This window comes from Gymnoscopelus braueri, assembly GCF_963280865.1.
Source record: "Gymnoscopelus braueri genome assembly, chromosome: 7".
Lineage (NCBI taxonomy): Eukaryota > Metazoa > Chordata > Actinopteri > Myctophiformes > Myctophidae > Gymnoscopelus > Gymnoscopelus braueri.
In genome coordinates, this window is record NC_137608.1 from 40,831,472 (window position 1) to 40,859,118 (window position 27,647).

Sequence of the window (27,647 nt, forward strand, 5' to 3'; positions counted from 1 at the left end):
CACACACACACAGTATATGGGTACAGTACATGTGTGTATACAGTATGTGATTTATTTCTTTGGGTCACAATGTCTTATTTCTTTGGCCATCGTCGCAAAATCCTCCCCTTCCTGAAAGATTTTTCAGGAGCTGCCACGGATCCAACTGCTTGTGGAATGTTTCTAAAATGTTAAAGCATCTTCATACACTGGGGGTGTGACAAAGAAACGATATGAAAATCGTATTTCACATCGTATTTCACCTTGTTCAGAATAAAAATTGTGCCACTTTATTACCATGTAAGATTTGCGTTCTGTGTGAATGTACAGTACCAAATATAGTTTCAGGTTAATCAATCGCATGGAAAGAATTACGTAAAAATGGCCCTGGTGTGTAAGGAGGACCGTAACATATAAAATGGAAACTAAAATATATCTTTGTTATTATATCTTTGTCTCTGCCAGGACTGTACCATCTGCATGGAAAGGCTGGTTATGTCATCGGGCTATGAAGGTGTCCTGCAGCACAAAGGCATCAAGCCAGAGCTGGTGGGCAAACTTGGCAAGTGTGGTCACATGTACCATCTGCTGTGCCTGGTCGCCATGTACAACAATGGCAATAAGGTAGATACAAGCTTTTGAGCCAGACATTGTTATAGTGTCATTACAAGATGAGAAGATACACTTGTGATGACTTGCAGTTTGATGGGAGTAGTTGGCACTGGCCACGCCTGGCTCTGAGTTATGTTATAAGATTGATCAGGTCTGAATCTCGGCATTTCCTGTAAACTGTAACCTTATGAGCCAGGATACCAGTCATTAGTAACTACAAACGTATCATCATCCACCTATATTTAATTATATATATTGAGTTATGATAACCTGAGTCAGGAAGTGTTTTTATGTGTCTGTAGACAAGAAAAAAACATCTTCGTTTTTGTTTTTAACACTTTTTAACACACTGTTTGGAGAGTCACTCCCAATATTTTCTGTTATTTTTGGAGAAAGTGTTCATTGAAATAATACAGCTCCCTGTGGAGCTGTATTATTGTTTGTGTGGGATGGGGGATGGCTGATTGAAGTTGCTAGACCTGGCCTGAGTCAAACTAATTGGACAAAGAGTTAGGCACTCTGAGTCCAATTAGTTTGACTCAGGCCAGGTGTGACTACTTCAGTCAGCCATCACCCATCACACAGTTTGGTTTTCACTCAAGTCTGACCACTTGAGCAGCAATCAGCTGAGTGAAGCTGAAACCTGAATTTCAAATAGGTGTAATTATTATGATTATTATTATTATTATTATTACACAGATCCATCAGTGTCAGCTCCACTGTCACTGGCATTGCTGAATCCTTCCTTTTCTGGCAGGCATTCATCACCAGATTCACCACTGCCACTAGCATCATCCTCACTTGAGTCATAATATTATGATAGTTGCTCCACTATCCTGTAGGCCTTCCTATCATGCTCTGCACTCTACAAAATATAAAATTGACACAAACTGGTTCTCAAACTTTTTTTTTGATACAAATAATGCAGGTTACATTCTAATAACACGAATAAATTGAAAAAAGTTACTGCATATGAAGCAAAAGCAAAGAGGGCAGTAATCGCAGGATTTTTACAATTATAGAACTTATTAGATGTTAATTAATGTCAAACCATTATTTAAAAAAAATAACTCCTACTATATAGTTAGGGAAAGTTAGCCACATTTTTTACCAATCTGCAAAATAAATGCTTACTGTAAGCAAGCCCGGCTAATAAAGGATGGATCTCAAACTGATGATTATGAAAGTTTATTCCAAGAACCACCGTAAGAACTGTAGGTGGGAAAGCACAGAAAAACAGTACAAACATTACCAATATGACTAGTGACAACAAACACATTATCATAAACCATAATGAAATATAGCCTAAAGCTATAAGAAATATAAATGACACAAACCAATCAATAAACATTTGACAGTATGTCCTGTGTTACAATTACTCAGCATGAATTGTTTTTAAACCAAAATGACTATCTCTCTTTAGCGTGCAAAACATATGAAATAGCTAAATATCAATTATCTTAATCACAAAGAAAATAGCTTTTATCTTATTAAACCAACAACAATGAAATGTAAGTTATTATTTGTATAATGCATCTCCTTTTAGCAAACATGAAATGTACCTTTTAGTCCATGCACTGTTATTATGAATTACTGATCTAAACCCATATTTATTTATTTAATTAATTATTTATTGACTCAATGGGTCTAAAATAGATCAGTAGAATGACGTTCAAAATAGTCTATTAACTTGGTGACTGAATCCACAAGGGACAGAAAGTGACAAGAAATGCAAACAACACAATGCAGCAATAATAAACTATACCTTGTGCCCTTAGCCAGGTGCTTAAACAAAATAAACCTTTCAGTTGGATCATGGACATGCTCCTCTGTTGTTGTATTCATTCATTCTGACGTGCTTCTTTGAAAAGATGCCTAAAAGTACACAGTGCAGTGGTCAACATCTTTCCTGTTTCAGCCGTTTCAAAATAAAAGCTTTTACCATAACAGACTAATAAAAACGAACTCAAATAGAGCGTCGCAGTTCCCGCCCACTTCCTGTTTTTTTTGGTGCCGGAAGAAAAAACTCAATTTTTCCATTGACATTTCCAAAAATATTTATATCTATTAATTTAAGCCTCGAATCAAGCCATCACGAGATGACATGAATCATGACCATAAAACGTTTTTTTCTGTGATTTCTTTTTATTTTATATTTAATTATATGATATACTATATTTAATAAATACCCTTTGTTTTGCCGTTTTCAACAAAAAAAATATCACAGAATCAAACATTTATGGTCATGATTCATGTCATGTCATGATGGCTTGATTCGAGGCTTAAATTAATAGATATAAATATTTTTGGAAATGTCAATGGAAAAATGCATTGAGTTTTTTCTTCCGGCACCAAAAAAAACAGGAAGTGGGCGGGAACTGCGACGCTCTATACAATTCTTTCAAGTAAAACAAAGTAAAGGTGTCAGTTGAGGCATCAACAATAAAAACCTTACATAACCAATATAAACAATTAAAGGACCCAAATAACCTTGGCAAAAGTCCACAGTAATGTATCTGAAAGTCCATTTGCTTGGCTTGTTTATATTGACAATAGCGCCGTCTTCTGGCCAGGAGGTGCATCTGGTGGGCCTTTCTTATAAAAAATGACTCCTGGCCATAAAATCGTCCACGCCTACTTTTCAGGGGGCCTATCCATCAAATTGTGTCACTTCTTTATCTTTGTTGAGTGGTATATTTTGATTCTTGGGGTTCTTAGAAAGTCAAATAAAGATATCTCCATTTTCTACTGTTGTGTTTAGTTTGCGTAATTTACATAATTAGCTAATTATTGGCTAAAAACTGGAAATCGCTATAATTTTGCTAGAAGCAAAGGCAATCCAAGAGTCTAAGACCATGTTTGTGATGTCCAGAAATTAATATATTACCATGGTGCAATCGTCCAACCTCTCCTCATTAGCATAATTTGCATAAATTATGCAAAAATACGATACAAATCAGGACATTACTGCATTTTTCACTTTTTCCAACTTAGAGAGATGATCTCAGACTCTCATAGACTCTAAGTCTATGTTTACATGTCCAGACATTATTACCTTGCCATAACTAAATCATGCAACCCTTTGTCATTAGCATAATTGGCATGAATGATTCAATAAATAAGCTGAAACCAGAGATCAATCGATGAAAGAAGCCATTGGCCAGCACAAGTTCAGTGCCCACGTGCGTGCCCTCTTCACAGTGAGTGGTGACCTGCTATGCACAGACAAGATCAGCTCACGACCATACTCAAGAAACTGCCCAACTAGGAGAGGAGAGGACTGCTGATGATTTTGGCGATGCTGACCAGTAACCACAAAATACTACCAGTGATGGTTATCCCCTGTAAACTAAGAAGGTAACTCTCATGGATGGAATGGTAGTGGTACAGGGAACTGGAAAGCCATCATGTATCATGTGCCCAGTAGGCTGACCACTTCACAGCCACACTGGACAGCAAGTCTAAAGAAAGAGTATAGGGAGATCAATGTAGTGTATGACCACTATCTCCCATCTTTACTGAAGTAGGCCACACGGAAGAGATCCCAGGGTGGCAACTGGCAAGCCTCCAACTACTTGCCGTGTGGAAGACGACACACCATTAGGGAAAAGTTTCAGCAAAACAGTTCCTGTCAAACAGGATCAAAGATGAGCTAACTGTCCACACGGAAGAGATTCCAGGGTGGCAAGCCTCCAACTACTTACCATGTGGAAGACGACTCACCATTAGGGAAAAGTTTCAGCAAAACAGTTCCTGTCAAACAGGATAAAAAATGAGCGGACTGTCTATCTCACCAAGGAGGCCACACGGAAGAGATTCCAGAGTGGCAAGCCTCCAACTATTTTTACCATGTGGAAGACGACACCATTGGGGAAATTATCAGCAAAACAGTTCCTGTCAAACAGCATCAAAGATGTCTATCTGCATAGAAAGCCCTCCTACTCTTTCAAGGGAAAGCCAAAGTTTTCATTGTCACTTCAAGGCAGGATATCCACTCAAACTATATGGATGTACAACATTTTCATAGCTACTGTAGCACAAGTAGTAGTACACCTTACTGCCCTATGTGGCCCATAGGGCAGTAGCGTGAGTCAGCTTGATGTACAAGTACATCCCCCAGCCATGATTTACAAGTACACCCCCTGGACATGACGCAAGTGTGTCGCAGGGACTTACCTCCAATCCAACCCTTGATGCTGAGTGCCAAGCAGGGAGGCATTTGGTCCAATTTTATAGTCTTTAGTTTGACCCGGCCAGGAAATTGAACTTTGAGTTTGCAACTCTGCCATCAAAACCCATGCATATAATAAAAATTTTAATAGCAGTATTATTATCAAGAGTTTGCGGAACAGTAACAGATGAAACTTCTGAGAACATCAAACAGGAAACCAGCTGAAGCAAATCAAAGATGAGGATCCATTAAATCTCAGTTGGTTAATGGATCCAAGACATAAAATCTTAATCCTAATTTACGCTTTGGTGCAACATGCCACTCAACAAAAGTGAATGAGGCATTTCCAGCTGATACATTATAAATACATTATACTGTATACCGTATGTTTTATTTGTATTTTTGGCAGGATGGAAGTCTTCAGTGCCCAACATGCAAAGCAATCTATGGGGAGAAAACAGGCACCCAGCCCCCTGGGAAGATGGAGTACCATGTCATTCCCCACTGCCTGCCTGGCTACCCAGAGTCCAAGACCATCCGTATTGTCTATGACATTCCTGCGGGTATCCAGGTCAGTAATGCCTTGGCTCCATAAACGAGGCGCGGTGAAACCTAGCACATTTCTGGGCCGTTAGAGGGTTAGTCAGTGGTAGTGTATATAATGTGACTGCCTGGATATCAAATATTCATTTGCAATTTTCTGTCAACCCCCACTCTCCACATTTCCTGTCTCTCTCCATTGTCACTGTCAATAGACCGCCGAAGTCTGACGTCATTTACACATCCTTTGTTTGTCTACCTGGTTCGCAGTTTTCCACCCCCGTTCTGAATCCCATAGACGTATTTAATATCGCGTCAAATAAGAACTGTTCCAAAAATAAACAAATGACCACGGCGGGTTGACTCTTATGGATATGAAGCATCAACTGACGGTGAGAAAACGCTAATGTTACTTCCGCCAAATTAGTTACATTTTCGCCAGAAACAGACTGTATCAAATATAAGTGACTGACTATCATAAACTATACAGAACCTCCTCCCTGACAATAACGCCGACACGCGGTGTTTATTTTTGGACCACAATTCTTATATGAGACGATTCTAAGATGACCCAATGTTATTCTCCATAGAGAAATTACTTCCGCAAACCTGGGGATGAACGAGTGACGTCAGGACTTCGGTGCTCTATAAAGGCTAAAAGAAACGTCCCCAAAACATATCTAAAAAAGAAAAGTCTGGAAGGATGATAGATCTGCGATTGGCCAACCAATGCTGTAACTTCATCACTCAGTCAGCCAGCCAGTCAGTCAGTCTGTCAAAGAGATAAATATCTCTAGAGCTGGCCTGCTGGTCCAGCCAAAAAAATATACCATACAGTTTTCCCTAAACCTAGTGCCTGTCCTCTGGTAAATCCATGCCCTCGCTGCCACATGCAGTTGCTAAATAGATTATTTCCTTTATCTGTGAATTGTAGGGACAGCAAGGTGAGGTGTTCTGGTGAAACAGTATCAATGTATAGTATGAATGTGACCGTATTAATTCATTCATTCATCAGTATTAATGCTTTGATATATTCATACAAACATTTAGCAAAACACATGGCAATGACCATAATATGGTGAGCTGTGATCTCTACTCTCTTCAAGGAGAATATTATTCTCCTTGAAGAGAGTAGAGATCACAGCTTCCTCTCCGTGCACTCAAAGAGGCAGGAAGAGGGCAGATGAGAGAAAGAGCTGCATATTTCATCCTGACATGCCGAGCTAAGATTTAATAAAGTCAATAAAGTGACCTTTTATACCAGAGGAGCTGGTTTAGACTCCCAGGGGAGAGGGACAGACGGCTGTGGCAGTCTGACCACTCAACAGTGCAGCACAGCAGGACCCTAGGACATTTGAACTGGTCTCCCTTCTCTCCCTTTATTGTTTTATATTTAGTTGTCTCCGCCAGGCCAAAGGCGTGTCCGTATGTCTGTCCGTCTATGTGTCCATACGTCCGTCTGTGTACAGATAATCTCCGGCACCGAAACAATACAATCGGATTCAAAATTCAATGTAATTAGTTAATGAATGTAGGAGGATTTGTCTTGATGAAACTGATGCAGAGACATATTTACATATTTTTCATAGACCATACTGACATACCAGACACATAGAGGGATAAAAAGAGTAGTATACACACCACTCTAAATACTGTATATACAGTACAGTATAAGCATTCTATAGCTGTACTGTGTGACATGATGTATGAAGTACTGTAGAGGACAGTACAGCAGGTGAACACTGCTCGTGTGTAGATTATCTACTACATCTACATCTACTGTATCTTCTACACCAAATTGAGTTAACTGTTACCGGTAAAAAAGACAAATTAGAATAAAAAGAAGTTTGAGATTTTCTGATTTGAAAGCAAGTTTGTTGGGTATATAAAGTATCTGTCAAACGATGCTAGCTTGGATGGAAAGTAGAAACCACCACTTGAAAAAAAACTCATTATCAATTTACCGTAGGCTGGTCTCGAGGCGGCTGTTGGCATTTTCTCTATAATGAAGTTCTAATTGACAAAGGGGGGTAAAAAAAAGTTATGACTGTTTTTGTTGTTCCTGTTTCTTATAGACCACTGAACACCCCAACCCAGGCAAGAGGTTCAGCGCTAGAGGCTTCCCTCGACACTGCTACCTCCCTGACAACGACAAAGGCAGAAAGGTAAGCCTAGATGCTCAGCCAGCAGATGACATATAAACTTCTTGACACATAATGTAAAAGGCTTGATGCAATGGTGTTTCATGGAGCTAACATTTATTCAGGAAAAGCACCTATAACCTTCACCAGTTTCTGCAATGTACTGTATGCTGTAATAGAGTCATGTAGGACTTGTGATATAGTGATCAGTTAGTTTGCCCTTTTTTACACTTAAAGCTACAATGCATACGTTTCCTGTCCTCTCCCGACGGAGAGAGGTAGTGTAATTGCAAATGTAACACCTGGGATTCAAATCCGGGTCTCCTGTGTGGGAAACCAAATATCTAACTCTCATTCAAGACGGAATCCCCGCTTGGACATGGGATATATTAGGATTTTGAGATTCGGGTAGGGCTACTTGTCAGCCAGTAGGTTGAGAGGTCCTCAGAGACGCAGCCGTCTTTATTGCTCCCATTGTTGCCCATATAACAAATGCATCCATCAGTCAGTGTCACGTACCACAATAATTTAAGCTGGCAAGAGTAACCCCTCTGTATTACAATAAGGAAGCAAATTAGACACCGGCAAAAGTTATCACGAAACTCAAAGAACAAGATCTTTGGGCAGGATCTCCTAGTTTATCAACAGGAGTGCTCTGAGCCCTCATCCAGTGTCATTTCCACTATGCTTGCACCTCATGGTACACTAGCATCTCCAAGCCACTGAAGACAAGCTTGTGAGACTGCTTCTCAACTTGCACCCCAGGTCTCACCTAACCTCAGACCACTAATTAGGCTAGGATGGCTCAAGTTGGAAGAACGATTTTCCCAGCTCTCAATAGGTCTGGCTTTCAAGATACTCAAAGGAGCAGTTCCCAAGTACTTGTCGAACCACTTCTCAAGTGTAGGGGATGCTCATCCACCAGAGGGAGTTCCTCTGACCTTGTCCCCCTCAAGTTCAAGACGCAAAATGCATTTTACTACCCAGCCACAACACAGTGGAATGCTCTACCAACATCCCTAAAAGCTTTAATTTCCCCATTAGGGTTTAAGGCTGACCTAAAAAGATGGCTCCACGACCATTCAGTTTATTCATTAAAATAAATCCCAGATTGCAACTATAAAGTACTTTGTTTCGATTTAAACCTCATCTATAACCCATCTTTACCGTGCAGCACACAATAAATAATATATAATTTAATTTAAATTTGAATTCAATATTCTATGCATGATTTATATCAGTAGTTCTTAGTGTATGTGATGAAGTGAGGTGTACTACAGTAGTATGCCTGGGGGTGACTCCAGGCACACCTTGAGATTTTGCTGAAGCGCTACAGAAGTCAATGTCAACTGAAATGATTACCTGCACTTTATTAACATTCAGCTTTATGAGCTTGTAATCCAATCGCTCCCCTAAGGTAAAAACGATTTGAGCTGAGTTCAGCTGCTCACTGCATTCTGAAAACTAAAACTAATTTTGCTGTGTTGTTTTGCTACAGTGTACCACATCACCCAAACACATAGAGTATCTCTAATACACTTTACTGTATGTCCCAACTCACTTTGCTGTAGAGTAGAGGTCTTCACAGGGCCACCTGAACCGAAAACCAGAGATAATAGCCGAGACCTGTACCACGGGTCATGGGTCTGTTTATCATAATATCTCGGAACCAAACCTCTGAACAAATCTTCGGGTCCATTAGGGTTTGGTCCGTCATTTTGAACCGGTGAAGACCTCTAATGTAGAGAGACATGGCTACATCTCAGATATGTATATGACCACCACATAATGAAAGTGGGCCAAATCTGATAGGACATTTATTTTATTGTTTAGTCTGAAGAAAATCCCATTTGTGTCACGTAAAATAGTTTGTCATCATTACTGGTTCATGTGTGCCTTCAGGTTCTGAAGCTTCTGATCATGGCCTGGGATCGCCGCCTCATCTTCACCATTGGCACATCCAGCACCACGGGCGAGATAGACACAGTCGTATGGAACGAAATCCACCACAAGACAGAGTTCGGCTCCAACCTGACCGGTCACGGCTACCCGGACCCCAAGTATCTGGACAATGTGCAAACCGAGCTGTCTGCCCAAGGAGTGGGTGAGGATAACCTGAAGGACTGACTGACGTTCTGACAGACTAACTGACTGGCCTGTTGAGATGGTATGGAGTTGTGGAGCTCCACCCACTGTCCCTAACATCTGCCTCTTACTGAGGTCACTCTGCAACGTGACAGGCCCACATGCAGCCGAGAACGGTCTTAGACTCTGCTTAAACCCAAAACAACAGACCCTGCAGATATATGGGCAATAATAACAGCAATGGATGTAAAGCAAAAGACATGGGTTTTCAATTAATGATTTGGTTTTAGTAGTGCTGTTTCTTTGCATTTACATAAAAACCTAAGACCCCCCACCACCACCTCCACCACTGTCTCTCTCCATCAATGCCTTGAGCATTGATGTTCTTGCTAGATGTTCTTGTAGAGTAGAGGAGTATGAAAGCATGGTGAGAAATGATGTTGTTGATGGCATTACCTGTGGGTACATATAGTCTCTGCATAAACCCTGTTCAGAGTGCATGCTGAACCTTTTCCTCTGCTTTAGGGGTAAACAATAGTGTGCCCGTGTCACGGGGAAGGGGCATGTGCAACTTATTTGGTCCACACCAGTGCAAAATGAATTGAAATTGAGAGCGTAACCTGAGAATTGTAGGAGGATTGTATCTTGGAATATTTTCAGATATGTAATATTTAATGAAGTGTCTATCTATTAAACAGCAGAGCAGTGCATTGTCAGTCAACAATGTTGCTCGCTTGTGTGTAGAAAATGTTCGGAATTTAGTAATCAAGAATTGACTGGAATACTTGTTGGTTTACCTGTATCTTTCTCTAAATGACTTGATTAGTGTGCCATTTGATGGAAAGATGCTTGGATTTTGAATTAGTAATCAGTGTGAGTTGGGTGGATAGTAATTTGACTTTAAGTCTGTATCACTGACTGGCCATTGTGCCATGTTCCAGTATACCTGATGCCATTGTTCAATGACTCTGTCAAGTCAAAGATGTATTACTGTACTGCATGTGCTAGGTTTGCAGAGAGCTGAAGGAGATTAAATATTAGTGTTTGGAGGCAAGCGTATGTTTTATGGCTAACCTTGTAGTCTGCCTTTGAAAGGAAACATGAAAAAGGTTAAACAAGCATCTTACCAATCAGTTTGATGCTTGTTGAAAAACTGGTGGAACTGAAAAGAGCTGAGGCAGTGAAAGGGGATTTGCTGCCCTCCAAGGTTAAACTCATTTGTTTTGTTGTCACATTGACGACTCTGACCTCTGTTAAAGTCTGCCTTATTATTCTCCCATTGAAAGAAGCTGAGGCGTTGGTATGATCTATCACGCTCACCATACATTGGGGGTTGAGCTGTGTGCATACGCATGCTCTGTGGCATTTATATGCCGCCAGTTTAAGTCCTTGGAACAGAAAAGCTGAACATGCTTGTCAGAGAGAGCAACATCCTCCCTTCTCAAAGAACAACCATGTCCCCCTCGGAGATCCATCTTAGCCACAGCTGCCCTCATGCTTGCCTGTGATCTACAAGCCTCTAGTGGGCTTGTTCTGCATAACGTGCTGCATTGGGCCTTCAGTGCTGGTTGTTGGTGCAGCTTTGGACAGATATCCTTCCTTCTCTCTGTGATCTCATTGAAGGTTATCAGATCTGAGCTTGATTTATATCTGTCCATTTATCTGTCTGTCTATCCATCAACTTCAGTAGCAGATGGGCTCTGGGTAAAAACCATGGGAATGGTGTTCCAGAATGTCGATGTAGATGGATGTGAATGTTTCAACGTCCTTAGCCCTCATACCCCTTCAGATTATATGCCTGTTAGCTAAATTATTTTTTCTTTGTAAGGTTTCCTCACTGGGAGGCTTGTGATATTTATTTGCCTCTATAATTCTTCATCAATGTGTATGATCAATTTTAATGAGCAGATATGTTGGCATTCCAAAGGATATTGAAAATTTATAGCGTAGGTGCCCGGTTGTGGGTTGTGGTGGGTGTTGAATATTTGGGACTGAATCATAGTCTTCCGTAGCACTTTGAGTCAAGCAGTTTTCTTTAATCAGTCCTTTAATTTTTTGGAAAATGTCTTCTGTCGTATTGGCAACATCTGAAGTTTTGCTTTATTAAGTTGATGTTTATAAAATGGCTTGTAATGCTTTGACAAATATATACAATGTACATTTGCAGATGTGATATACCTTTAAATTCAAGCTCAATTTGAGTCTATGGTGTAAGTTTAATTTATTTTTATACTCTTATATATAGAAAATATAATGACATCAACTTGCCCACATATCTAAACACAGGCACATATTAACATGAATACATGAAAATCTGGCAAATACTAATTTGTCAGTATTGTCAGGGACTGTTGAAATATGTATGACATGTTATGGACGTCTTATATTACCAGTAGTCTTAGCGTATGCTGCTGTCGTTACCTTAATGTAGAATCTGTGTAGTCGATCCCCTGAGGGGTTCCAATAAGTACAGTAAGTGTGTCTTTATTATTGTTTGGGGGAGCTTTAGCAGCATGAATAGATGGCCCTCCCTCTCAAACAGGCCATTTATCTTTTTTATTTGTTCAGAACCACAGAGTGGGATGCAGTCAACGATCTCTGTTCAAACTGAAGTTGAAAACAGAAGACCAGGGTCAATAGCATTTGTGAAGTGTTTCTATAACCACTTGAACCCCAGTGTCCCTATTCTGAGCATGGCTTGTCATAATAGACAAACATTTGATGAAAATGGGCAAATATTCAGCAGAAATCGCAGATCTACTTAAGCTCACGGCGCGTTGCAACGTCTAGTGAGCTTGTGGATCGGCTATTTTGATTAAGAGATTTTGTGTGGAGGGGAAAAAAAGGAGGGGACCAAGTACAGACATCTTGGGGACCCTGGTCGATGAAATATATAGGGTTTCAGTGGTTAAACTGCCTGGAGTATCAGATGGGTGGGCGTCACCATGAGGACCAATTCAAATATTATCAGCTCAGTTGGCAATCATAGGCAAATCTACCGAATTAACATTCAAGCAGGGCGGCAGTGGCTCAGGAGTTAGGGCGGCCATTTGGGAACTGGAAGGTTCACCGTTTGATCCCCAGCTCCTGCTCGCTTAGTGCCGAAGGCTACTTATTATATTGTGCATTATATGGTGATTATACGTCATTTTGAAGTGGTGTTCGACTGTATAGCAAGAAATATTATACCCTGTATAGTGGACTCATCTTATGATCGACATCGATATAACAACAAAGAACAGATATTGATCGCTAAGGACGTTTTATCCCACAATGCATCGTGAAGCGTTGGGTACAAACGATGGTCACTAAAATCACAAACACAACAGTATACCATATAGTTGCTTGTAGGTGCTTTCAGCATTGAGTTGAAAGAAAAATGCTGACGTTTATTTGTCACGCAACAGCAATGACATCGGTAATGTCGACCCAAGTAATGTCTGAAATGTTTGTTTTGGGGGGGGGGGGTTTCAGATGAGTTCACTGTATAGTCCTCTACATAGAACTCTCTAAACTTTTAAGTATGGAGTAGGGAGTAGTGAATGAGAGAATGACTTTGGACACAGCCAAAGTGTCCTTGAACAAGACACCGAACCACGACTGCTTCCCAAACACTGTTCAATAGTTGCAAACTGTTCCTAATAGTTAGGACGGGTAGTAGAGGACAAATTCCAGGAATGTGCAAACGCACTTGGCCAACAACTAAAGGGGACACATTTATTATTATTATTTATTAAATACTGTCTACTTTCCAGTTGTCTAAACTTGCTGGCAGTCATTGTACTGTCCTCTGTAACAAACCCCACCCATCTGGCACCCAAGGACCATAAAACAAATCATTAAAAAAAAAGAAGGTATTTTGCAACTGCTATTTGGCCCAGGTCTTGACAACAGTGGTCATTTTTCAAGTTTTCTCCTTCACAGCTTTTTGACACCCTTTATATGGGAGAGCTCGAAAGAATGCTTCCAGTCTATCAGGGAATTTTCCATTTTCAAAGAATACTTTGAAGAATACTACAAATGCAAATGTTTTTTTCTTTTTCTTCACTTCTCATGTTTTGATCTAGTGGGATGAATGGAGTACTCCATGGTGCCGGCCCGTTAGACTTTTCAGGTGTGTACAGGGACAAAGTATACAGCAGAGTGCTCTTCGCTTGGTGGTTCTATAAGAAGAGGAATGGTGTTTATGCAATTTAATGTGAGTGAGAGAACTAATATGTAATTTATGTGTAGCAAGAAAGGGTGCTTTTTTTGGGGGTCAAATGACAATGGGGGTGTTTTCTTCATGGGGCGCCTACCTCTCAGTTTCTAAACAAAGGGGAAGTGATCCAAGGCTGTTCAAAGGCTTTATATTAGAAGACATATATATATATTTTTGATGTCTTTTTGGGGGAAACTCTCACATGCCACATTGTTATATTATGCTTATTCTGATATGTTCCGTACTATTTTCCATAGCATAATTTCATTAGAAGTGGAATGTGGGACAAAATCAACTGATAACAAGGTGTACTTCCATCCATATAAAGGATTTACTTTACTGTTGTATTCTCATAGTCTCCGATGCATACCGCACCTATCTTTCTACAACAATACACTTTACATTACATTTTGCAGACATGTATGCTTGTCTGTTCGTGTGTCACGTGTGTGAGTGTGAGTGTGTGTATGCGTGTGTGTATGCGTGTGTGTGTGCGCGTGCGTGCACATGAGCATACAAGTGCTGATCATGCCTCCAGCACCACAATGTTAGGTTCCGATGTCCTTTAAAGATACAGTAATGTTCTCCTAGAGGTGCATGTTAACCAAGATATGAGGAGGTCTATAACATAGCCTTTGTGTTTGAAAGACAATAAATGCTGTCTCCTCTTTTGATTAACCCATTAAGGCCTGAGGTTCCGATTCCACAAAATGTCTTCTAAATCCTAACAGTTTTCTGAAAAACCCATGCTGTCATATCAGTGGTTCTCAAACTTTTTCATGTCAAGGACCTCCAAAATGATATGTATTTGGCCGCCGACCCCCATTTGAAAATATTTTGTTCCAGGGACCCCCCGGAAGCAAAGATTTGAGTTAAAAATGTTTGCTTTAAAAATATATATATTCAAAGATTTTCACAAATGATTTTTCAAAAATAGCAGATTTACAAGCTCACAGCGCGGCACTCAGTGCCGTGCTATGAGCTTGTATATCTGCTATTTTTGAATAGCCAAAGTATAAAATAATGGTTTAAATGCGTTCCCGGTTTTAATGGGTTAACACTTTGGATCGCCTCATACTCCATTTAATTATACAAGATCTCTCACTTTATAGGGTTTGATTTAAAGGGAAGGAGGATGCGACAGCGTTTTGCTGCCTCTCCTTGCTCTTTTGGTTTTCATGTTAAAACATCTTGAATGTTTTGCATTTTTAAGTGCCCATTTGCATTGATGTTGTGAGGTCACAATTTTGTAGTTTACCTTTCCATTTCTCTTTAGCAATGTCTACATATTGCTATTTAACAAATGGTTCACAAAGAGGAATTGAGATGTATCAAACTGATATAGAGAGACATTAAACTATAAAGGGCTTCTTAATCTATCAGTCTTTATTGAATTGTGATGACCTTGTTGCATGTTTGTGTGTTTCTCGTGGAAAAATAAATGTGCCCTCAAAAAAGGGGTAGTTTGTTTGACCTTTTTTGTCTCCTTGGTGTTCCTTTTCGCCTTTCCAGCACGAAGCCTCCCTTCCCTTAATGCCACCATTTCCTTCTCCCCAGGCAGCTCTGTGCTCTGCACCTCGTTATATGGATATAAATGAGCTTTGCCCAGGCTGTGGAGGGAGTGCAGCACAAAACAGTTCTGCCTGGTAGTAAATTTGCTTTATGGTCATTTTCTGTCACTGGCTCCTGAATGTTGGTTCTGTGTTAAGGAGATGTGGTTTAGATTCCATTCAGGCGCTCCAGTGCATACTAAAAGCAGGGCCCTTCCCCCACTCTGTTCCAATGGGCCTGAGTGCTGTCACAGGGTTGAGCCCAGCTCTGACACCCCCTCTAAAAAAACAACAACTCCCCAGAAGCAGCGTCCCACCTCTCCGTATCGTCCACCGCAACAACAATGACAGTCTTAACGAGGGAGGCTCTGCTGCCCCACAGCAGGTGGGTCTCATTAGCATTTTAATAAGGTTTGAAGGAGGGCGATGCTGCCAACACATTCTCATGTACTTAAATATGCATCTAATATGAAAGAGGATGCATGACGTCACAAGCCCTGTTTCTTGTGCCTCTCATTTGGCACGATTTAACACGATTTATAGTCCTGTGAGACCACAAGGTCCTGTGGTCACAGAGCTTACATTAAAACCTTCTTTTGAAAGGAAAAGGAGCTCCATGTGATGGTAGTCATGGTGGTTCAGGGCTGTGTAGGCAAATGACATTCCCAGGGTACCCACGTGAAAGACATTGGCCACTGAGAGACTTTTAACCACTTAAACCCTATATGTTCTTAGTTGCTCAAGATCGCCCAGGGTTCTATTCTAGATCCTCTAGTATATATTTTTTTAATTAACCACTTAATCCCTATTTAGTGAAAATAGCCAATCTATTTCGATTTCTTGAGTGTTTTTGTTTTCTATGCATTTATTTCTGAATTTCTTTGAAAATATTTTTTTCTTTTCTTTTTTTAATCTTCTGAGTTGCATTTTATTTTCTCACAACCCATAAAAATGGGTCTGAGTAAAAAATGGGTCCTGACCCATTGTTTGAGAAACACTGCTTTAGAGACCATGGTGTCGGGTAGGACACTTGACAAGTAGTACAGCACAGAGCAGAAGAAGTCAACACAAGACAGATTTGAGCTGATACAAGAATTTACTGAATAACAGTGTTCACAGTAACAATCCACTTTGAACAAGCCATCATTTTGTATCGCCAAATAAAGCACAGGCATTTCTTTCTTTCATAATATCAGCCTTCGTTCAGACAATCAAAAGTTCACAAACCGATCAATGTTTGCTTCAGTTTTAAGTGGAGAAATACAGCCCTACAGTATGTGTTCTAAAATAAGTCGATGGCAAAGCAATAAAGTGAAATTTGGAACGCACTTAATACAATATCCCATCCGCTATGATATATTGATTGTCATTATGTCTGGCTTCTCCAATATAATCGTACACATAAGGCAGTAAGGATGCGTGTTCCATAGTTACTAATACCTCATTGCACACCCTCTACAGTAAAGACAACAGTACCTCTACAAAAAAGTAAAGTGGTGTTGGTTAGATGAGATCAATACTGTAGATTATTATTGTGTTCATGGGAGATAACAACCCCTATCCCGGTCAGCTACACAGTGCAAATGTAACCAAAAAGATATAAGGGTCCATTTGGTAGATTTGTACACTCTCAGAGTATTTTAATGGATACATTAACGCTGAGTATTTTACTATGTAGCGGCAATCTATCTTGGAATGGACCCTGTGGTGAAATGTTCTTTTGTACAGTATGTGTCCTTACAATACTGTATGTGAAGAAAAGTCCTAATAATAATAATAATAATGTGCCTAATATGGTGATTGTTAAAAAGAAAAATCCAGATTCTACAAAAAAAAAATAACAGTTTGGCATCTCCAACTTACAATACACTTCTAAGCCATTTTAATGGCACTAGTATCTCAGTAAACATAAATGTAAACTATAAAAAAAGCATCTGTTTGGTACATGGTCTGTATTGTCAGTCATAAACTTGGTCAATCTTGTACACGTAGGGGTGTTATTCTTAGCAGGTAAATATTACCCATAGCAATGTCAGAATGGCTACAGTAAACAGTATTTCCTCAGATGCAACAACATTTTCAGTACTGTAAAATATTTCTTTAGAACCAAAATTACATGTTGAAACCCACGGGCAATAGCACCAAACAAAAGCATTTACAACTCTTTATATAAAAAGCCCATGGCAACAATTAAAACAATGTTTAAATATGAAATATAGCCTCCATTACAGGCTAAATAATATCATGGCATGTGGTCCATTATTTTAAAAACATTTACGAAGGTATCACCCAGGATATTACAGACAGTAACATGACCTATGCACTTATCGTCATTGCTACATTGTGGCTGTAGTGGCAACATAAATTAATAGACCACTATTTCAATACAAAACATCAATAAACGTCAATAAAAGCAATATCAAAATGGCATACATTCAGGTACTGTAGATTGCACTACAACAAACTGATTGCATAAAATCCTGTATAATATCTCAAAATATAAAAAGCTTAATTCTTTCTTTGTTTCACATTTCACAACAAGCGGATGCAGGACATGCAGCATGTTTGCTTGTTATCTACATTTAAAAAAATGAATAAAATCAGATCAGATCAAACAAACAAAAATCTTCAGCAATACCTTTTTCACCTCCAAAGTACCATACAGCAAGTAGTGTCTCCACTGATGGAAATGGTGGTACACTCAAAGAATACACAATTTTTCCAGACACACATCCTTCACAAAGGACTGGATGGGGTTACCGTCTTCATATCACTAGCAATCTGTGAGTCTCTTCTATTCAATTACATTAAAAGACACCATTCCTTCCTTAAGCCTGATTTATACATTGTTGTGCCATGGTGTTGCTCACCGAAAATCAGTTGTTAAAAAATTTTTTGTGCCAAAGTATAAATTAGGCTTATGATACATGCGTGGATCCTAATTGCTTGTTACCAGGACAGGTATTATCTAGGGCAGTGGTTCTCAACCTGTGGGTCGGGGGGTCCCAAATGATTTTGGGGGGGTCCAGATGACAGTGAAGTGACAGTTTAAGGACTTTTAAGACCTTTTTAATAACGGTACCTCCAAAAAAATATATATATACCGGTACCTCCAAAAAAGAAAATAGAAAACTAGTCAAATTGGCCAAATTGTCAAATAATCTAAGAATATTGAAATAAGCCGATCTACAAGCTCACAACGCCTCGCGTGAGCTTGTAGATCTGCAATATTTATCTGTGGAACCGAGTCAAACAAAATGGAATGCCTCAACTCCTACAATTCCAAGTGCTTGTCAGGGTGGGGGGTCCCCAGTTCAAAAATGATTCTTTTGGAGGGTCACGGCCTGAAAAGGTTGAGAACTGATCTAGGGCGTCAGAATAAGACAGCTTTAGATAGCGTCCTCTCTCTCCCTGCACTGGAAGCTGGCATGGGCTTTCTCTAGGTCTTTGATTACGCCCAACAGGCGGGCAGCAACAGTCTGACTGGGTCTGAGCAGCTGGACGGTGGACTCTGCTCCATCTGGGACAGGAAGAAGTATCCAGCGGAGAGAGTAAAATACAGGTGTGTCCACATGAAAGGTTTAATTAGAACTATGAATAAGAACAATCAATGGTCACTTAAAATACAGGTTTATATTTAACTAGAGGTATATATATCCGACTGATGTGCCCATATATGGGCGTATCACATCAGTGTGTATACAGTTCATACTGTGTATATATATATATATATATATATATATATATATATATATATATATATATATATATATATATATATATATATATATATATGTATATATATATACACACACACAATGTATATAGTACTGTATATAATGTATATAGATAGTATACAGTTTATGACGATAATGTATGATTTATAATACTGTATTAGACAGACAGACAGACAGACAGACAGACAGACAGACAGACAGACAGACAGACAGACAGACAGAGGGCTATTAGAATTCCCAAAATGTTTTCCCTTCTATTTCTGCCTTTAATCCTCTGACAGCAGCTGGTGGCTCACCTGGATGTATGGCAGAATTGATTCTCTTCTCTTCCTCCATGTCAGGATCTGGCATCTCCAGATATTTATTCCTACAGTTATCGGTAAAGAACGTACATTTTAAGATCACAAGGAGCCTGAATAATCGTTCAAACTTGTAAGGGCAGGATTGTTATGTATCATTTTTTCTGTTAAAAGATTAGATTAATATCGACTTGAAGCGCTGTAGTGTCAGGAAACATCAGCGTCAGAATGGCGCAACATCTCGGTGTTGCAACAGAGACCTCTAGTGTCAAGTAAGCTAACTGCATCCTGAATCATAGTTTACCACACTGCTCTAAAAAGGAGTTGTAACCGATTTTTAAGGTCATGAAGAGGATTCATAGCAATACTTATATGTTTAAATATTACTCAGCTATAAACTATCTACTTCTGTTAATGACTATAATTTGGCGGGACTATAATTTTTATGCTGGTTCTCGTCTAACCTTAATGTCTGTCACAAATGTTGATAATAATAATAATAATAACAACTCATAACTCAATTCTACAACAAATTCTTTGTAGGGGAGTCTAGCTCTTATCTCTCACTCCAACCTGAGTTTGTCTCTGCCCTGGATAAGCTGTTTGTAGATGGTCTGAGTCTCTACATCTGGATCTAGTGGGTCACTCCAGTCTCCCAAGGTCACGGCAGAGTGGGTTCGACTGCACCCTGAAACTGAGCAAAGACGTGTAATTGAACACTGATCAGAACACCGATCAGAATTACAATCAGATTTATAATCACTCTCATCACCAAGTGTGTGTAGATGATTTTTGACTTTGTGTTGCCAAGCAGAAGATTAGAGTCAAGAGATTACCAAATAATGGCCCAGTGCAGTAAATGTTATGCATTTACTGTATACAATTTGTAAAGTTTTACCATAAATAATGAGTATATTTATACCGAGAGTAGACAATGCAAATTGTATAATAATACTAATAATACATTTGATTTATATTGCACTTTACATTTAAAACAAATCTCAAAGTGCTACAATACAGGGTATTTTTTTTTTGCAACAAACAACACATCTAAAAAAAAAGGTAGGAGTATTAACTAACACAGCTGAACACAAGCCACATTAGATAAATGGTCAAATGATGATGTCAAGGCTAGGTTACAGTGCACAAATATCAGGATCTCATAAAAGCTTTGGCCTCCAGGGAGCATCCGACTAAATCTGGCATCTTCTACCAACTTTTTGCCGACAAGCCTACAGTACAGTACATGTGCTTTTGCTGTTGGAGCTGGACTTTATCATTGCAACTGTCTAGTGTCAAATGTTCAGTCAACTCAAATGTCCAGTTGAGTTATACTTGTGTATAACAATTCCCCAGCCTTACCAGTGCGGTCTGCCTGCAGGCAGCAGGTCCATTTGCCACTGCGATGAGCCCCAGGGTGGAAGGAGGGCAGCATCCGTTCATTATCAATGCTGGCCTTCCTGATGGCTGACAGCCACTGGTTCAGCTCATTCACATTCTACAAAGACAAGCATGTCACTGCAGCCACTATAAAAAATGATATACTCTCTAGTCTAGACCAGATCTGTAGCCGTCATTGAAGTCAGATTGAAAAAACAATTTATGATAAATTATGATAAATAGTAATAGTCACATAGTAAAAATGTATACTCTGTATTCATGTAATATATTGCTACTCCAAATATCAATCACAACAATGTCTCTCATTTGTTTGCGGGGGATGTCTGTAAATCGATGTCATCAATGTAACATTATGGAGCATAGTTTTTTGAATATATTCACGCCTGAAGGAAATACTTCCAGGACTCTACGTGGGGGCCAAATAAAATGCATAAATATTGCACTTTAAAAAGTGTAAAAATATCCACATTCAAAACAAAAACCGTGGCCATGAAGAATCCCATCCCATTTTGAATATGTCTGTAACTTTTATCAGGAAAACAAGGTACTAGGTGAAGAAAAAGTGAGATTTCTGTGACAAAACAGTATGTAATAAATAGTATACTGTATATATTAAAATAAATAAATACATGAAGCCAAAGGATGATTTTAATGGTCACTGGGAAATAGCTTTTCTGCATTCAACCAGCAGATGGCCGCTCAGATGAGCGCACGGTGGGGAGCTGTTAGGGGTTAAGTGTCTTGCTCAGGAATACTTCAACACATAAACTGGGTGAGCCAAGGGTCGAACCAACGACCTTCCAATTCCGGGACAGGCTCCTTACCCACTCGGCTACGGCAGAGGGCCAGGCAGGCACAGTGTCAGTATATACGTATGCTGTAGAAGGATACCTTGCATTGGAAGTACATTGTGTGCAGCTGTCCGTCGTTGTCCTGGGTGACGACCTGCATCACATTCTGTTGCTGAAAGGCGTTCTCATCCACCCTCTCCACCGCGCACACGCACTGAATAGGGATGGAGGAGCGCACCTGCAACCATTCAAGACACACACACACACACACACACACACACACACACACACACACACACACCGCAATACAAATCAGTGGGTCAAGAAGACTATAAACAACACGGACCAATAACACTGCAGATTTTGAGTGCATTAGGTGGTTTAAAGACGAAGGTTTGAGCCAAAACCATGCTGCCATATATATTCTCAGACATAGCCAAGTCCACCAGCGTAAAAAAAAACGCTGGACAATGTTTGTTTACTCTGTGCCCAGAGCAAATTAATGGAACGGCTACAACAACCTGCAACGATTTTGCAAAAGCAAACAGAAACCGTTAATTTATCGGTTTGTAACTTGTAACATTTTGTACACTCTCAAAATTAAATTTAAACTGAGTTCAAATTGTAGTATGCAGATACAGAAGGAGAGGAGGCATGGTTGGGAGCCGCATGGCAGAATAAGGCTACTTTAAAGTGTAAATCAGCCACTTCCACAGGGGGCCCCGCCTCACTGAGTCTGGAGGATCAGACCAGGATATTGTCTGCAGTCTGATTTGCAATGTTAGTACGAATATCCACAGCCTTCAATGAAGCTAGCCTTTATACCAGTCACACAAAGGAAGGATGGGCTCAAAGAGAGAAAGCTTTTACCAGACAGACTAGCTTTGGCCAGCATACCCCCCCCCCCCCCCCCCCTCTCTCTTTCTGTCTGTATGTCTGTCTCTCTCTCTCTCTCTCTCATTTACACTGTATCTCTCTCGCTCTAATTATCACAATGTTGGACACCACATGGTAATATCTTCCACCCTAATGATGTTCTTACAAGGACGGAAACAAATACATTGAAACAAATGAATTAGACTGTGTTATGGATGATTGAAATGTTTCCTTGAAATGGCAAGATGATGATCAAAAGCTATTTGAAGAGCCCCCCCCCTAATGACAGTCCACATGCACGCACATATGCACGCACACACAAACACACGCACACACACACACACACACCAGCCAGTACATAATCAGAGGACATATTACTCAGTAATAATGGATGAGTCATCTTTTGTTTCCTCGTCCATCTTGGGTTTACATAACAGACAGTCAAGTAATTTGCATTTTTTACTAAGTCGAAGAAATAACTTTGTAATCTGCCAGCCACAGCGGGATGCCTAAGAGGGATGCCGGAAGACACTATTTGACCAGCACAAATTCTTTTTTTTTTAATGGCAACAACTAAAACTAGGCCAAAATAATTAAGTCCTAAATATTGGGTTGTATGGAGAAACATACCAGCAGTGTGAGTGAAGTGACTCACTGTCACAGAGGCTGGGATTAGTTTAGCATTCCCTATCACAAAGACAGTTCTCAACAGCTTGTCTTATCAGTGGTCTTACCTGCCAGTCAGGGGTCTTTGCGTAGGACAGAGTCTCACTGGTCAGCCAGAAGTAGCGCTTCTTAAAGGCAAAGCGGGATAGGAGCTGGGAGCCCTCTGCCTTGTGTTTATGGAGGTAGCCCTCCTTCACCGTGACTGAAGGCAGGAACACAGCTCTCTGAGGAACCTCGGACACTGCAGCAGACATTCATACAGAGAATGTTAACCACATTAACTCTGTCGTTCCTATTCTGGGCACTTCATCATAGATGAAAAATACACAAAAGTAGTGAAAATTGCAGATCTACAAGCTAACAATGCATCACATCTCACAGCGTTGAGACAATTTTTAATAAAAACTGTTAATTATCCTTTCACAGCTGCTATAATTTGATTTAATGCTGTGCTATCAATCATTATCTAATAGTAAGTGTGACCTTTTTAAAATGGTGTAGAAATACATATATCATCTTATACAATGACGTTTATCAATGTAGACACAAGATGGAGCTGTAACAGTGCTAACGTGAGAATAAACAAACAGCATACTGACTGTTGCAATGTCAAATTGCAACGCATGGATTTCATTACTTTTATCATTCACGATTGATGCTGCCTTCATCGGATCAAGGACACCTTTGAAGACCCAGAACAACAAACATCCACTCCTGCATAACAAATCCACCAGAAGAGCATTAAATGTCAAACTGGCCTTTCAGGGAGAACCGTGGGTGTGATGGCACAAGGAGACTGGAACATGATATTTCAGAGAGCTGAGATGATTCACAACAATAGACTCACTGACACATGACAGCAAGAAAGGCACAGTACAACCTGCTCTGGTGCGTACATGCAGACGACTACTCACTCCGACACCCTGTCCGGCCCTGGTACCCATGTTACCCTTTTACCATGCCTCCACTTGGTTATTAATATTTCACCACTGGGCTATTGTTCCATTTTATTCCACTAATGGCAGTGAGTGACAGTGTAATCACGCTAACACCTGGCAGCTATTGTACGCTGACAGGTGGTGAGCGAGGCCGCAGCTAAGCTCTATGGCAGCAACCTCTGAACTTTGCGGTTAGCGTTCAGTTTAGTGATGTACACTGTACAGTACAGTATGAGGTGGCTGTAGCTGAGTGGGTAGAGCAGTGGTTCTCAAACTTTTTCATGTCAAGGACCCCCAAAATTATATGTATTTGGCCGCGACCCACATCTCAAAATATTTTGTTCCAGGGACCCCCAGAAGCAAAGATTTGAGTTACAAATGTTTGCTTAAAAATATATATATTAAAAGATTTGCACAAATGTTTACCTTTTTTCAGAAATAGCAGATCTACAAGCTCATAGCTCGGCACTCGGTGCTGCGCTATGAGCTTGTATATCTGCTATTTTTGAATAGCCAAAGTATAAAAGGTTGAAGTGGTTAAAATGATTGTGATTAACACATTTTGCTGGGGACCCCCTGGAACCCCCCCAAGGACCCCTGGGCCCCCAGTTTGCCCAGTATTCATGTTGAAGTGTCCCTGAGCAAGACTCTTAACCCCCAACAGCTCCCCTAAAAGCAATTTTCAGTCTCAGTTTCGGAAAATACTCCCTTTCCCTTTTCCTTCGCAACCATGTATCTTACCACTGTTGTGATCTACGTCGATGAGCTTGTCCAGAAAGTCTTTGACTTTGGCTACGCTGCAAAGGATGATGGGGTGGAGGGGCGCCATCCACTGTTCCTTTCCATGACCCAGCTGAACGCCCAGGTTCCCCACACTCTGTAACGCCTGCCAACCACAAAGGAACAACCGCTTTCACAAAGCACTTTATGTCTTTGACAAACAAACTCTCCATTTGCAGTGGGAATAGATATTGGAGGTGAGGAAGAATTGTGGGAGAACATATTATATTGTTATTATGGTTATTTAACCTTCACTCCAAGTACCTTGTGTTGTTCATCTTGTGCCTTATGATATATGATATGATGTTTTGCAGCTTGTAGGAGCCAAGATGTCCCACTTAGACCTGATAGCTATTGTTTTGGTACAGCCTGTCTTGTTATATTTCAGCTTGTCCTTGCAGCAGCTAGAGTATAACTATGGTCTGATCCCTGTGTTCGTTGGCAGAACTACCGTACCACCGAATATCATGTACTGTACTGTATTATTAAAGCATATCCATCACCACCTTGAATATTGTCTCCGACTCCTCTTGCCTCATCAATAAGTGATTGATCAAGAATTCCATGACAGAGGCCCTAACTTGATAGTAACTGACAATGTTGACGGGGTCTCCTGCGCTTCAGCCATTCCCCAAATGGAAGTTAGTGCTCTCTCTGGGCCACTTCTTCATGACGAAACCCAAAGAAGATGCATGTGAAAGGTTACTGTATACCCTACTCCATCCCAATAGCTGTCTGGCTCTGGTCACTTATTAAAGCATTGAAGTGAATCGAGTGCTCTAGTATCTTCTTTAAGTTCATTCGTTAAGAAGTAGCCTTGCTGTTACTAACTGACATTGATCATGATCATTTTGCATTGAGTGAGAACTCGACATTTGAGTGCCAATGGACTGTTTGCTTCAATCTTGGCTATCTCTCTCAAAGTTTGAGATCAAAAAGCATCCCCCTGGGGGCAGGCATGCTGTGAGCCCCGCTTTGTCCAGCCCACACCTGGCTTAGGGCAAGAAGGAAGTCCCTCCATATATGCTCCTCTGATGCTCGCCTTTGAACCACAGTCTGGTCACAGCACAGATAGAGGTAAAAATAGACTGTTCCCTGTCTGTGTGTAGGGGACCCATGGCAACAGGACTTCAGTACCACGGACAGCTACCACATCAATGCTACACAGCAGCAGGGAACAATACTGTATACGTACATAATTATGGAAGGAATGGGGTCTTTCCTTCCTTTTATTTTTACATTTAAATTTCATGTTTAAGACATCGACACCATCATAGCTGCCAATTCTTTATTTACTGATTATGCTGAGAAGTAGATCGGAGTATGGTATATTTTAGAGGTACGTGCTAAGGTGGAATGTTCTTTTAATTAGCTATAACCTAATAATACTTTTCTTACCAAAATGTTTAAATGATTAAACTAAATTTAAAATAGGACTGCTATGTTAATATAATGGTATTTAATATTAAAACTGCACTTTCAAATAATTAGTTTTTTATTTGGTAGCCTCGCCAATATTCACTAGCTTCTTGTGCAGGAACTATAGAGAACCTGCAAGAGAAGAGACAAGCAGATGGCAATGGCTATATACGGCTCAGTACTGTATTTATTATCACTGGCAGTCAACTTGGATGGAGACACTGCAGTCTGTTCTGATAATGTAAGAAGTATTGTGTGTTCATCCCACTGGTTCAAATGAATAATGGACTTGAATACATCACTGCGTCAGCTGCAGAACTTTTTTTGATGACATAGAGACTAGGTTGATGGCCTCTATATAAAATGCAGAGAAGCTCATATACACCTACACTGTGCACATGCAGGACTGGATTGATTGATTGATTGAATACTTTGTCAACAGCGGCAGTACAGTTAAAAAAGAAAAAAACGATGCAAAAAGGATAACACAAAAAGCGGGGGGGGGGGGGGGGGGGTTCCATTGTGATCAATTCATGACCATTATTTTACTTTTTCTCCCACGATTTTTGTAACCCATTTTTTCACCCAGTGCCATTTGCCAAAGCTCGTAATCCTGGGCGCTACTCTCCCTCTGCCAGCCTGGGGAGAGCCCCGAAACTGAGCTCATGCTTCCTTCAAAGCATGAGGAGTGAGCAGGCCGCTTCTTATCACCTGACAGGGGGGAGTTTCCCCGGTAGGATGTAGCGCGTGGAAGGAACACGTTATTCCCACCAGTTCCATTTCCCCTCCGTCAAGCGCATCGGCTGACCAGGGGGAGGCAGTATAGAGACCAGGATTACTGCATGTTTTTTGTGAGGGTACCTACTACCTACCCTAGGGGACAAGGGGAGAACATGCTAACTCCACACAGAAAGGCCCTTTCGCCAACCACACCTAGGGTATGGGCACTGATGACGAGGAGGAGAGAACACTCCCCCAGCGACCACAGCATCCCCGGCGGGAATCAAACCCGGGACCTTCTAGCTGTGAGGCGACAGTGCTACCGACTGCGCTCCCTCAATTCATCATCTTGACATATATATCAGCAACAACACTAAAAGCAATTATATATATATTTACAGAAAAAAAAGTGGGGAGGGGGCAGCGGCAGGCAGCAGATGCCACTCACACAGGGCTCTCTGTGGAGCTCACTGAGGGAGAGCGTTGTTTGCATCTCTGGGGGCATGTAAAGCTGTTTATTCATTTCTAAAATTAATGTGGTTGTAGGAAGCTTCATGAATACCTCTTATGGCCTACTCTGAAGCCAGAGTATTTTTAGTCCCAGTCAAACTATCAGAGAGATTCCTATAGGAGTGATTTTGAGATGCTTGATAAATATAGATCAGTACTGTGCTGTACTGAAGGAGTGGACTGTTTCGTGTGTGCATGCATACATGCAAGTGTGCGTGCGTGCGTGCACGC

At 40.5% G+C, this 27,647-nt stretch overlaps 2 protein-coding genes across 4 annotated transcripts in view; one reads left to right on the forward strand and one right to left on the reverse strand.

The window, feature by feature from the left end:
* The window catches only part of dtx1 (deltex 1, E3 ubiquitin ligase), a 73,270-nt gene extending 58,068 nt beyond the window's left edge, over positions 1-15,202 (forward strand). For 2 of the 3 annotated variants that reach the window (XM_080432539.1, XM_080432540.1), the window contains exons 7-10: positions 445-603; positions 5,172-5,333; positions 7,378-7,467; positions 9,346-15,202. In XM_080432539.1, coding sequence (XP_080288665.1) covers positions 445-603; positions 5,172-5,333; positions 7,378-7,467; positions 9,346-9,570 — 636 coding nt within the window. In that variant the 3' untranslated portion in view covers positions 9,571-15,202. The remainder of the gene's footprint in view (positions 1-444; positions 604-5,171; positions 5,334-7,377; positions 7,468-9,345) is intronic. The other variant, XM_080432541.1, reaches the window with a different exon arrangement.
* A 3,388-nt stretch (positions 15,203-18,590) lies between these two features.
* The window catches only part of rasal1 (RAS protein activator like 1), a 28,596-nt gene continuing 19,539 nt past the window's right edge, over positions 18,591-27,647 (reverse strand). The window contains exons 15-21 of the mRNA XM_080433176.1: positions 24,729-24,873; positions 23,118-23,290; positions 21,608-21,745; positions 20,678-20,813; positions 19,889-20,009; positions 19,313-19,383; positions 18,591-18,799 (exon numbers count right to left, since the gene is read on the reverse strand). Coding sequence (XP_080289302.1) covers positions 18,669-18,799; positions 19,313-19,383; positions 19,889-20,009; positions 20,678-20,813; positions 21,608-21,745; positions 23,118-23,290; positions 24,729-24,873 — 915 coding nt within the window. The 3' untranslated portion in view covers positions 18,591-18,668. The remainder of the gene's footprint in view (positions 18,800-19,312; positions 19,384-19,888; positions 20,010-20,677; positions 20,814-21,607; positions 21,746-23,117; positions 23,291-24,728; positions 24,874-27,647) is intronic.